The sequence below is a fragment of the Octodon degus genome, unplaced genomic scaffold (genome assembly GCF_000260255.1).
Source record: "Octodon degus isolate 3935 unplaced genomic scaffold, OctDeg1.0 scaffold00073, whole genome shotgun sequence".
Lineage (NCBI taxonomy): Eukaryota > Metazoa > Chordata > Mammalia > Rodentia > Octodontidae > Octodon > Octodon degus.
Window position 1 is genome coordinate 2,414,721 of NW_004524649.1, and position 12,380 is coordinate 2,427,100.

Here is a 12,380-nt window from a genome sequence, read left to right on the forward strand (position 1 = left end):
ACGAGCTGCGGGAGCCTGGGCAGCCCCTGTCAGGTGGGTGTAGAGCGGCGCTAGGCAGCGGCTGCAGGACAAACGGAAAGCGCCTGGCAGTTGTCACCACCCACGACTTGACACTCTTGGGGACCAACAGCCTGGTAAACAAACATCTGCAAAAGCTGCCCTGGGGAGTATCAGTGCAGGGGTCCAGGGAGAATTATGTGCGCAGGAGTCCCGGGAGAGGGGTCCTGGGAAGAGAGTGGGCTGGTTGTGGGGTCCCGGAGAAGAGCACCGCGCAAGTGGTCAAAGTGGGCTATCACTTTGCGGAAGTTCTTGGTCGGTCTGGTCTGGGAGGACTAGCGGTCTCCCACACCTGCTGACACCTGCTGGGGGAGAGCCCAGTAGCCAGCTTCACCAGATCCAGGTTCTCTGGTCTCTACTGAAGCCTGCTGTTTGGCTGAGATTTGGGCTGGGGCCACCTGAGGTCTCCCACCAGGCTGGAGAAGCAGCCTGGGCTGCATAGGCAGGAGGGGGCTGTGGAGGCCTCAGCCCTGGGGTATTGGGGAGGGGTCCAGGGCTGGGCCGGGTCCTTCTGGCAGGGTTCTACCCTGCTCAAGGCAACACTGCTGTTGGATGCAGCCTCCCCTTACTCTGCTTCTCCTGGTCTCGGTCTGGCTCTAGTCAAATCGCCCACGTGCTCTTCTCCTTAGGCTGGCAGGACAGCGTGGGAGGTGTGGATCTGGCCCAGGCTCACAGGGAATGGGCAGCTGCAGAAGTGTTAGTTGTATTCACAAATTGATGTGGAGCCACAGGCAGGGATCTGTTTTTCAAAGGATCTCTGGACCATTTTTTTTTTCTTTCATATTTTGTCCTGTGTTGCAGGTCTAATCAAAGTGAGTCACTTACTCAATAGTGTTTTCTTTACAGTTGGGTCGGAAGCCACTGTCCTTGAACCAGCAGGGAAGGAGAAACCCTTGGGTGTGCAGAGGGGGTGGAATGTGCCCTTGAGGGGAGGCGCAGTGGGCTGGCCAGGGCATGGCCAGGGCATGGAGCAGGTCCTGTGGGAGCTGCCTCTGGACTCCCTGGTGGGCGGAGGCCATGGGTGGCTCCTTCAGGGTTCAACTGATAAGGGGTGGCGTCAAGGGTCCGCTGTGGAACCGGGAATTCCACCTCCTTCTCTTGATAGAGCTGAGCCAGATACAGCTTTAGAAAATGAACTTGTAGCAGAACAGCCTTTGGTAGCTGTCCTGCCTCAGCTAGGGTGTCTCTCCCCTCAGCTGTCACAGGCAAGGCTTCAGGAGCAGAGAAAGCTGGGAAGTGTGGAGAAGTTTTGGCCCTGTCTGCTGAGCGTAAGGAGCCAGAAGAACCTTGGTCTCTTGCATCTTGCATCCCCCCTTCAGGGACTTCTAGATGCATTTCTCAAAGTGTAGTCTGAGGCCATAGTGGCAGCAGGATTACTTTGGTGCAGACCCACTGCCTGTAAGTAACAAGTGGTCGCCAGCTCTCTGTGCTTTGGTGCCAGCCCTCAGGCCTGCCAATGCCAGTCTGTGCCCCAAGCCAGGGCAGGTGAAACCTCTCTAAGCCCGGCAACACTGGGATTTGTGTTCTGGAGATGGCACAGCCCAAGCAAGCATGCATGGGGCGGCACCGCAACATAGGGCAGTTCAGAGGTCTGAACTGTGACTCGCCTTTCTGTTTGCTGGGCTTGCAGGTTTCCTGTCTGTAAACTAAGGACCATGCATACTGAGTTGTGGTCTGGTCATTATTGTTGTCCCTGGAACTTCCCCAAGCCCACCACTCACCAGGTCCTGTGGGTCAGAACTCTGGACAGGGCTGAGGTGATCCTGGCTTCCACCCCAGTTTGGGCCTGGGTTGGCACTGAGGTTGGAATGTGGCTCGTCTCCTAGAGACCTGCGCTAGAGTTCAGTCTCCATGATGTGGTATTAAGAAGGTGGGAACTTAACCCCACCATGGTGTTCAGAGGTGATCAGCGCTTGGTGAGGTCATGGGGTGCTGCCCTCATGGTGAGACCCTGTGACCTTGTAAGAAGATGGAAGAGAGCAGAAGACACACGAGTACACACACACACACACACACACACACACACACCCCACAAGTACGAGCACCCTGCCTCCTGCCATGTGATGTCTTGTGCCACCTGAGACTCTGTCAGCAGGACTAGGGCCTACAGGCCTCCAAAACTGAGCTACCTCAATATTTCCTTATAGCAACAGAAAATGGACCAACATAGCCTGGCTGACTGAGTCACACAAGACTTGCCCCCAAAACTATGCAAGGCTTTTCACAGCAAGTCAGTGGGGCCCAGGCACTGTCCTGGCAGGAGACCCAAGAGGTAAGGGCAGGCCTTGTAAGCCCCTCTGGCTGCGGAAGGAGGGCCATCTGCTTGTAGTTTCCCTATCTTATCAGTGGGGTTGGGTTATCAGCACCCCCAGCATGGAGCTCTTCTTGGGATTAGATAAGAGCTGTAGAGCCCTGGGCACCCTGCAGTCCAATCAGCAGCCAGTGTTAATTATTAATGAAGCACTTGAAGAGGCCTTGACCGGCCCAGTGCTGGGCTCTATCGGAACTGACTAGCCGAGGGTGGGTGGGAGGCAGGCTTTGGAAGCCACACATCCCCCTCGAAGCGCAGCTGAGCTCAGATGACTGGGACTGTGTGATGGTGTCCCAGGCTCCAGGGACACCAAGCCCTCCTTGCTGCTTTGCAGAAGCTGCTCTGGAAAGTCAAGTTGTGAAGGAATCTTTCCCATTCTTGAAACTTGGCTCTGTTCTTTGTAAAGCTTGACAGATGCTAAAAGCTCCAGAGGTCAGGATGCTATAAATGTAGAACCCCAGGGCAACTGTGGGCTGCATTCAAAGCACAGAGAAACCCTTTTCTGAACTCCAATTTCGAGCCTGGCTTATTTTAAAAGTATGTATTCTTTCTCAAACAAGATGCCAACTGGCTCTTTAATGGAGCCTTGAGCTATCTGTCGGTCTCTGTCTCTCTCTCTGCTCTCCCTGCTGGGGAACCCAGGGCCTCTCGCCTAGGCAAGGGCTTTACCTCTGAGCTGCCCCGCAACCCTTTCTCATGGTCTGGGGGCATTTCAGCTGGAGTGTCTCCTCTGTGACAGGCCTCCAGCCACTCAGAAAGCAGATCGATGACAGCTAGATGCCACATGCTGGTACTTCTTCCCAGTGATGGAAATGGCTTGTGTAAGGTTTTTTAGGAACTCTAGCTGGAAATTGACCCCAGTCTTGGGTGGCAGGACCTTTGGAAGTGTTTCTGGATTCTTCTCCCTCATCAGAAGGCTGATATACTTTAAATAGCATTTGCTTCTGGAAAGTTGGCAAATATGATATTTTGCGATTGATGTCACATCTTAAAATGGGTCACGAGGTTTGCTATTTAAAGAAAACCATTGTGAATCCTTTTGTGAATACTGACTCCCTGTTTTCTTTTGATTAAGGTTGTATTTTCGTGTGCTGGGTTCACTTCCCAGTGTGCAGTGTGTGAGGGGATATATTTAAACAACCAATCAGTGAACTAGGCCTGGGGGTGTGGCCCAGTGGCGGAGCTCTTGCTTGCTGGGCAAGAGGCCCTGATTTCCATCAGCACCGCCAAAAAAAAAGAGTTCTTGAAAATTCCCGTGTTCGCACCTGCAATCTTTATGATGGGAATAATAACTTTTGTCACTCTTGTCAATGAAAGCAAACATCATGGCCCACCAACAGGCATCAGCCCAGGGCAGGACCTGCACTTCAATGAGACAGCCAAGTACAGGGTGCTTTACTCCAGGGACCTCAGCTGTCCCTCAAGACATCAGCAGGTAGGGGTTGGTGGCCCCCCTATGCAGATGTGAAAATAAAGGCTTCAGCTCAAGGGAGGTAGTAAACGACCCAGAAAGTGCCAAGGCTGTGGAGCCACATTCTAATGAGGAATGGCTCCTACACTGTTACCAAAGGACAGAATTGCAACCATGGAGGGTAAGGATCTTGACTGCCTCCTCCTCCTCCATTCTAGAATTAGGCAATGCTTCCTTCTGAATAGTAGCTAAGTGTTCCAGGGTACAGAGTGGAGCGGATGGGGCAGAGAAGGCCTGGCAAGAGCTCAGTCGCCGAGTGACCTCCTGTGATGATATTCATTAGCAGTAAAGAGCAGATTGACCAGGGCATCTTACTCAAGGTGGTTAAACTGCTGGGGGACACTGGGAGGCAAGCCCTCTGCTGTTCCTGCGGGGTTCCCAGGGACTTGTGAACTGGATAGAGTGGGCACCAGAACGGGAACCACAGGCAGAAGAAGGAAGTAAGTGTTGTGCCCATGGGGTTGGCAGAGAGGCTTGGAAGGCTTGCAGCAGGAGGTGGGGCTGGGCTTCACCTCGAATTGCACTGGGTCCTGCCCAGCTCTTCTTAGAAATGTGTGCACACACAAAACTTTCTTGTCCCACTTCCCAAGTCTTTGAAGTTTTTATTTTTTATTTTTTGAATATAGAGATGTAAGAATTTTCTTCTTCCTCTGTCCATCCCTCTGTCTTTCCTTTCCCTTTTTTTCCTCCTTCCTTCCTTCTCTCCTTCACTTGTCCTTTTGTCCATCCTGGATTCAGACAGTAGCAGGCACCCTAAGCCTGTGCTGAGAGCCAGCTGTCCCCTCAGACCCCACACTGTGGTGGCTATAAGCAGAGATGGTTGTTTTGTTTGTGTTCCTCTTGTGAGGCCCCTTCTGCACCTGCAAGGGGAGACACGGAGCTCTTGTAGGCAGGCTCTTCCTGGGTTAGGAACGCTTCTCCTCAGACTGACAGTGAAGTCGTCAGGACTTTGTCTGCACCTGTGGGTGCTTGGCTGGAGACCCCGTTTGTAGCCATGGCTGTGGGCTGTTGACCAGTGAGTGGGGACCTGATGCAGCCTTTGCATTTGGTACAGGATCTCACTATGCAGGTTAGACTTGTAGTGATCCTCCTGTTTTCTGCCTTCCCAGTGCTGGGATTATAGGCTACACAGCACTTGCAAGTGTGTTTGGTTGCTTTGGTCCCCAAAGGAAAAGAAAGCCCTGGAGCCTATGTGCAAAGTGGAATGGTCAGGTGTACACCTCGGAGCTGAGTCCCTATGGGCCCTGAAACCACAGCCACGGCTCGGAAGTTCTGAGGTTCCAACACCTGCAAGGTTTGAGATGTGCCAATTTTGGTCCCAAATGAGACTTTCTGTTTGAGTTTCAAAGTCAGAAAAAGTGTGTTCCCTCCCTGAGGATGTACAGTGGGGCCACAGGGGCTGGTTAGACTCCCATGTCACCTTGCAGCTGGAGGGCGCGATGCAGCCATCCCTGCCTCTGTGACCCTCTGCTCTGGGCTCTGGGCAGCTGCACTGACATGACATGGACAGTTGGCCTGAAGCCATGTGGCCAGCAACAGACATCTTAGAGGGAGGCCTAGGGCCCAGGGGCAGGAGGCATGGGCTGTAAGGGGGCTGTGCAGAGGGCCTGGGGTGGGGCTCCCCATACTCTATGGGGTCTCTGGCAGAACCCCCTCATGGACCGAGCTGCCTGTATACTGGAAATGGCGGGTGAGTCAGCTCCCCACACACTTGGTGCTGTCCACCTGTGGCAGGGCCCTGCCCCACTTTGCTTTGCCCCCTGCCCAGCACGTGACCTTCTGGCTCTGAGGGGGGCTCACCTGACCATGAGCTGTCATGCTCCAGTGAGAAGAATGTTTGGGCACCTGCTGTCCTTCAGCAAGCCCCAAGAAAAATGTTGAGTGTGTGTCAGCCCTTCCTGGACTGGCGAGTGTCACACACAGCTGCGCACACACACATGCATACACGCACACCCACACCACCATACATGCACACACATGCACACACACAGACCCCCACACCTGTGCATTTACATACCCTGTCCACATCACATACCTACGTATGGACCCACACACACTTTCACACATGCATGTGCACTGGCGCCAACTGATTGTGCACCTCTAGCCCACCTCTGAGCCCTTTACCAGTTTGCTTCCTTTGTCCATAGTCTCTCTTTCTTTGTCACTTTTCCTCTGGAGGAATTCCCTGTGTTAGTCAGCAGCATTGGCATTTGCCCCTGCATCTACCTTGTGAACACATTTTTAACAGATTCGGAAGTGTACAATGCAGTGTGTGTAGGGAGATGGGAGCTGAGCACTTTTCTACCCTGACCCCTCTTGTAAACCTTGAAATTTCACACCCATTTAGTGGCTCCCTTTTCCTTCTTTCTCTAGCATTCGGGGTCACAGTTCCACAGATATTCTTTGCTTTAGGTATAATTTACACACAACACTCTGAACATGAGGTGCCAGCTGCCCCCAGCTCCCCACGGTGCTCATTGCCCCAGAGTGCCTGGGCCAGGGGTGGGAAGTGGGCAGGAGCCAGCTTCTAGGGCCAGAGGGGCTCACGTGTGAAATCTCATGATCGGTGCCTGGTGTCGGAAAGGTGAGGATTAGGGCAGCCGGCAGCACAGACCGGTTTCTACAGAAGCCGTGTGATCTGAGCTTGCCTATAGGAGGGAATGGAGAGAGTGTTCCAGGAAACCAGGGTGGTGTTTTCCCACGCTGGACTGGGTGCCAGTGAGCACCTGGGAGAGGGTTGGGCTCCTGGCCCTGGTAGGCACCCCCACCTGTGGGCCCCCAGCATGCCCAGGCAGTCTGCCCTACAGGGGCTGCACACAGACCCCAGGAGCCTGGGAAGCAGGGGTGGGTGAGGATGGGAAGGGCTGGTAGGGGCTTAATGCAGCCAGGCCTGGGACCAGGGCCGCCTCAGATACTCAGTGGTCCTGTGACCACATCTGTGTGTGCCTGGCTTCTCACAGTGCTGATGTCTCCCTCTCCCTCTGGGAGGGTGAGTCCTTCTATCTGTGGGCGAGGGCAGGGTCCTCTGGGGAGTGGACTCCCCATCCTTGCTCTCCAGCTTGCAGTTAAGGCCTGTGCTCCTGTTTCCGTGCAGTCAATTGCTTGGATCAGCACGTCCAGAAGGCACCTGAGAGCATCGCTTTAATCTGGGAGCGAGATGAGCCTGGCACGGAAGTGAGGATCACCTACAGGTATGGCGTCCCCTGGCCACACAGGAGGGGTGTCCCAGCTAGAAGCAGCCCTGGCTCCCCTCTGCTCTGGGTCCTGAGCCTCTTCAGAGTGCTATAGGAAGAGGGGCTCCTCCTGGGCCAACTTGGTGAGCATTTCAGGCGCAGGGAGCCATGTTGCCCAAGTACCTTGGGACAGTTTGTTCCAGTGTCAGGGTTGCATGTTCCAGCCTTCAGAGGAGCCTGGTCCCTGAACAACAGGAGGTGTGGAGACAGCTGATAAAGCACTTGCAACGCCACAGGCTCCAGCCTATCACCTGCTGCACTGCACCCTTAGGGGAGAGCAACAGTGAAGAACACCTTTTTTTGGTACCAGGAATCGAACTCAGGACCTTGTTCTTGTCAGGCAGGTGCTTGTGCCACTGAGTTATATCCCTGGCCCTAAAAAACACTTTGAAAGAGCCTTGCAAAAACATGTTTTTGTCCTTTGATTTTTCTTTAACATTTAAAAAAAAAATTTATTTATGTGTGTGTGTGTGTGTGTGTGTGTGTGTGTGGCCAGCTCAGCCCACCAGGGGGCGGGGCTGGCTGGCATGTGGTGCTGGGGGATTGAACCGCAGTCCCTGTGCTTTGCTAAGCTTGTTCTAAGTAGATGCTTTAGACCACTGAGCCATCTCACCAGCCCCCCCTTTTTTTTAATTAAAAAAATTGCATTTACTTAGAAGCATTCAGAATGTCAACAAAACAGTTGCAACTTTTTTTTTTTTTTTGCAATTACAGAATGGTATTAGTTAACAGAACAATTATTTTATATAAGCTGCATCAGAGACAACTGAAGATGAAAAACTACCATCCCCATATATAACTAATTTGTGCTGCTGCACTAGCAAGAACCTGCTTTCAATTTCCACGCCAATTTACAACCCCATACTGTACCAGGCAAGGTTAGTGGTCACTGAAAATACCACCAGGACAGGGCTAGCTAAAGATACACTCAGTAGTGTGTTAACTATGCAAAAAACAAAAACAAAACCAAAAAACAACACGCTGTACAGTTTAAAAACAAATCTTACACAGCCTTACATTTCATTTTTTTTTCTTCAAAAGGAGTGAGTTGTGTACAGGGAGATTAAATGCTTTATAGACAAGAAAAAAAACTGCGCTAGAACCAACTTATTCATCATCACCCTCTTCTTCATCCTCCTCATCCTCTTCATCTTCTTCCTCCTCTTCATTTTCATCTTCCTCATCCTCCTCCTCTTCCTTCTTTTTCTTCCTTTTTTCAGCCTTCACGACTCCCTTTTTTGCTGAGTCAGGTTTTCCTTTAGCCCGGTAGGCAGCGATGTCCTTTTCATACTTTCCCTTCAGTTTAACAGCCTTCTTCTTGTATGGCTGCTTGTCATCTGCTGCCATATTATTCCACATTTCTCCAGCTTTCTTTACAACATCACCAATGGAGAGGCCAGGATGTTCTCCTCTGATTTTTGGGTGATACTCAGAACAGAACAAGAGGAAGGCCGAAGGAGGCCTCTTTCATGCATTGGGATCCTTGAACTTGTTTTTTGTTTCTACTTTAGGAAGAATATAAGTTTTCATTTCTCTTTCATAATGAGCCTTGACCACTTTTGCCATATCTTCAAATTTTCCTTTTTCTGTAGCAGACATGGTCTTCCACCTCTCTGAGCACTTCTTAGAAAACTCTGAGAAGTTAACGGAAGCATTTGGGAGCTTCTTTTTGTGCTCCTCTCAGCAAGTTTGTACAAAGAATGCATGTGATGACATCTTGTCTCTCGGCTTCTTAGGATCTCCTTTGCCCATGTTTATTGGTTTTCCTTAGCGAGGTACAGAGTTGCCCAGTGCCCGTCTGGCTCTCACTTATCCCGGTGCTGTCTCTATGGAGCTCAATGTACCGCAATGGCTGTGACAGCCTGTCCTTTGATTTTTAAGTGATCCTGTGCACATGGTATGTGCCAGGCACAAGTGCCCTGGGTTGGCTCCCCACACTGCTTCCTATGGGCACTGCCTCCCTCACACCTGGTGGGCAGTGGGTTCAAGACTTGGGTTCTCCACAAAAGTCCCTTGGCTTAGGGCTGGGTGGCATAGTGGTGGGCTCTGGCCCAGTGACGAGGCCCTGGGCTCCAGCCCCAGCTCCATCAGTATAAAACAGGTGCTCTCTGCTCATGCCACAGTTCCCAGCAGGGCTGCGCTGTCATGTGCCCAGGCTATGAGTCGCTGTCCCCACCAGGCCTCCTGTGTGGTTGCCGCTGGCTGTCCTTGTCCAGCAAGTCTTGGGTGAGCATGTGTCCCTGTCAGTGTGTGTTGTAGTAACAAACAGCCCACACGTGGCAGTCGGGGCCTCTCCAAGGACGTGAGCCCTGGTGCTGGTGACCAGGGAATGAGGTGTCTGGGAGCAGAGAGCATATGTGCATGCCTGGATGTGGGGTGCGGGTCTGGGAAGAGAGGTAGGAGGAAAGTCCTCCTGGGTGGCCCAGAGAGGCAGTTAGCCCTGGGCCCTCCATGGCTTCGGAGCTACGGGGCTAAGTGCTTTCCTCTGGCAATGGGAGCTGCAGTTCTACTTGACTGAACTTGCCATCCTGGCTGGGCTGTGTTCATGCCCACACAGTGGGTGGCAGGGAACATCCGGGCCTCTGCGCAGCTCGGGGCCTGGCCTGGAAGCCCCTGCCTAGTGACCTATCCCGCACAGCCCTCACAGCTGGACACTCCCTTTCGAACTTGTCCCCTGCCGGGTGGAGGAGCTCCCGTGACCCACTGAGAGGCCTAGGCAGAGGTGTGGCCTTGGTCATCCCTGGGACTGTGTGTGCTGTGGCTCCTGCCATCCTTGAGCCCAGCTTGGCTAGTTACGATGATGCAGGTTAAATGTAAACTACTCAAGAATGCACAGGGTGGATGCCAGCACGCGAATGCTGCGGCGGCGACGTCAGTTGCTCAACAGCAAAGTGGACTGGGGTGGAGATGGGCAAGGTGTTTATTATTCCATCTGTCTAAAAATAAACAGACTTAGCCCAAGACAGCCTATATTCCTCCCAGAGCTTGGTGCCCACGGCTGTTTGTGCTGCCTTAAAAAAAAAAGAATGCAATTTATTAAGAACTTAATGGGCAGAAAGGATAGATGCCTATCTCGGCCTACGTTGCCTTTTGAGTGAAAAGTGTAAGTACAGGTTATCTGTAATTGCTGCAGCACTTGAAAGGGCGCCAGTTAATCATTTTCCTGGTCATTTCAGGTGTTGGAGATGAGATTTTCTTCCTGCCCTCTCCCAGGAAAGCCTCCTGTCCTTGCTGCTGCCTGCTGGTTGTCCTGCCAGCAGACTCTGGCCCCAAATGAGGCGCTGCCTAGAAGCCTGCTGCAGTGGCTTGGTGCAGTGTCCCCCAAGGTCCTCGAGGTGGCCACAGCCTTGTGGGTCCAGGCTCTGTAAGCTGTCTCCCAACTTTGGTGCTGGAGATCAAACCCTGGCCCCGAGCATGTCAGCCCAGTGCTCAACTTCCGAGCTGCACCCTGAGTCCTGGTCCTTCAGAGGAACAGTAGGGCTGAGGTTCTGCATGCTGGGATGTTGGTGCTCTGAGGCTGCCTGGCACCAGGAAGTTTTGGTGACCCCAAAGTTGCCAACCAGGAGTCTCAGAGAACATAGGAAAAGAGTCTTTCCTGCCACCCCTGTCGGTTTCATAGGGCGCAGAACAGCCCTCAGTGTAGAGACCTGTGGCCCTCTCCCAGTAGCTGCTCCTCCCCTGCAAGGGAATACTGCTCTGACATTTTTCTGAATTATTTTTAATGCAACCTACAGGGAGGGAGGCAGACTCAGCGATGGAGGGGTTCTTCCAGGCAGATGCTTGGGTTGGGTCACTGGGGCTCAGGCCCAGGTCAGAGGATGGAACCCACGTCTGCTATGCACTGTGGCGTATGCAGCCTCACAGGGCCTATGGAACATGGTCGGAGCCTGCACGCACGATGTCACTGTGCTGGGCCCAGTTCGCTGGGTGGCTGCCCACAGGTTTGCGTCCTCAGGTTGTGAACCTCTCAGTCCAGGCTCTACCACTTCTGACCATCTTTCTGGAGAGTTACTGTGACCTACACCTCCTCCCTGAAAACCGTGGACCCAGCCCTTGGCAGCAGCTCATATGGGGACACAGAAAAGACTGCCTTGTGCCATGTGCATGGGTGGATGTTCACATGTGTGCATGCCTGCTCCTATGGTACCACACAGCTCCATCTCCTGCTCCCAGGACTGTTGGTTTCCAGCCAGGGCCTTGGGTGTGCTGGCATCTGAACCCTGCTGCATGTGGCCCCAAGCCAAAGAGGCTCAAGGGGTGCACTTAAGGACCTCAGGAGGCCAGGTGTCCTCATCTGTGGCCCACTCATCCACATCACCCCCTCCTTTCCTCTGTGGCTGCAACGCCAGAGCTGTGAGCAGTGGTCGCTGGAGCCAGGTCTCTGCATCCCCCAAAGGGCACCATGAGGGGCTCAGCCTAGGTGGCCATGGTGACAGAAGCTGCCCCATCCCAGCCCTCTGATAGTGAGGTTAGGGTCTGAGAGGCCACCAGGCCTGGCTCAGGTCAAGGTGGCAGCCTGGGCAGCTGCTCTGCCCTGCTATCCAGTGGGCATCCCTTAGAAGATGGCCTTTCACATCCAGGCAGGCAGTTCAGTGGGGATCTGGGGAATCTGGATGGTCTGGGTAGACAAGAGTGCTTTTGAGTCCACTGCCTGCTGGGCTGGTGTCAGAGCTCCCTGCCCAGCTGGGGTCCATGTGGGGGATGACACGCTAGTGATAGTGCCCGCAGCTTGCTTCACACCCTCTCAGCCGTGTTTGGGTCCTCACGTAGGTAAAGCAGGGAGTAGGTGCTGGCTGATGTGTACTGAATCTCAGAGCCAGCGCATTCCTTTGGAGGCCTCTGTGGAAGGTCTAAACCTGAACCTGAGCCTCAGGGAGAGAGCTGTAATTAAGCAACAAGACTGGGTTTGACCATGGGCCAGCTCTGTGGCTCTGGGGCCCATTTCTCCACATCTGTAGAATCAGGGATTGGATAATCCAGGGCTGAATCCTGGCAGCCTCATGGACCAAACACAGATGCCGGAGCAGACAGCTTTGTTGCCAGCGCCTGAGCTGAATGTGGTTTTCGAGGGGTGATCTTGAGCTTGTTCTCTCCTGGCCTCTGTATTGGGTGGAGTTCATGTGTCACGAGTGAGCCCTGGGCATGGGGTGCCAGGCCCCCGACTTTGCTGCCTCAAGCTCCTTGTGGGTACTGAGGGTGACAGCCTTTTCTCTAGCATGATGGACTGGACACCACATTATCAAGAATCCACTCAGTCAGTGCCAGTGAGCATTGCCAAGGAGGAAGTTTAAGGTGGGCACCCACATGC

At 53.2% G+C, this 12,380-nt stretch overlaps 1 protein-coding gene across 3 annotated transcripts in view; it reads left to right on the top strand.

Moving 5' to 3' along the window:
• Nucleotides 1-12,380, top strand: part of Acss1 (acyl-CoA synthetase short chain family member 1) — a 39,301-nt gene that overhangs the window by 736 nt on the left and 26,185 nt on the right. The window contains exons 1-2 of one of the 3 annotated variants that reach the window (XM_023720162.1): nt 3,939-3,960; nt 6,934-7,030. In XM_023720162.1, the coding sequence (XP_023575930.1) occupies nt 3,954-3,960; nt 6,934-7,030 (104 nt within the window). In that variant the 5' untranslated portion in view covers nt 3,939-3,953. Of the gene's footprint in view, nt 1-3,938; nt 3,961-6,483; nt 6,594-6,933; nt 7,031-12,380 lie in introns of those variants that run through there. The other 2 variants (XM_023720161.1, XM_004635653.2) reach the window with 2 other exon arrangements.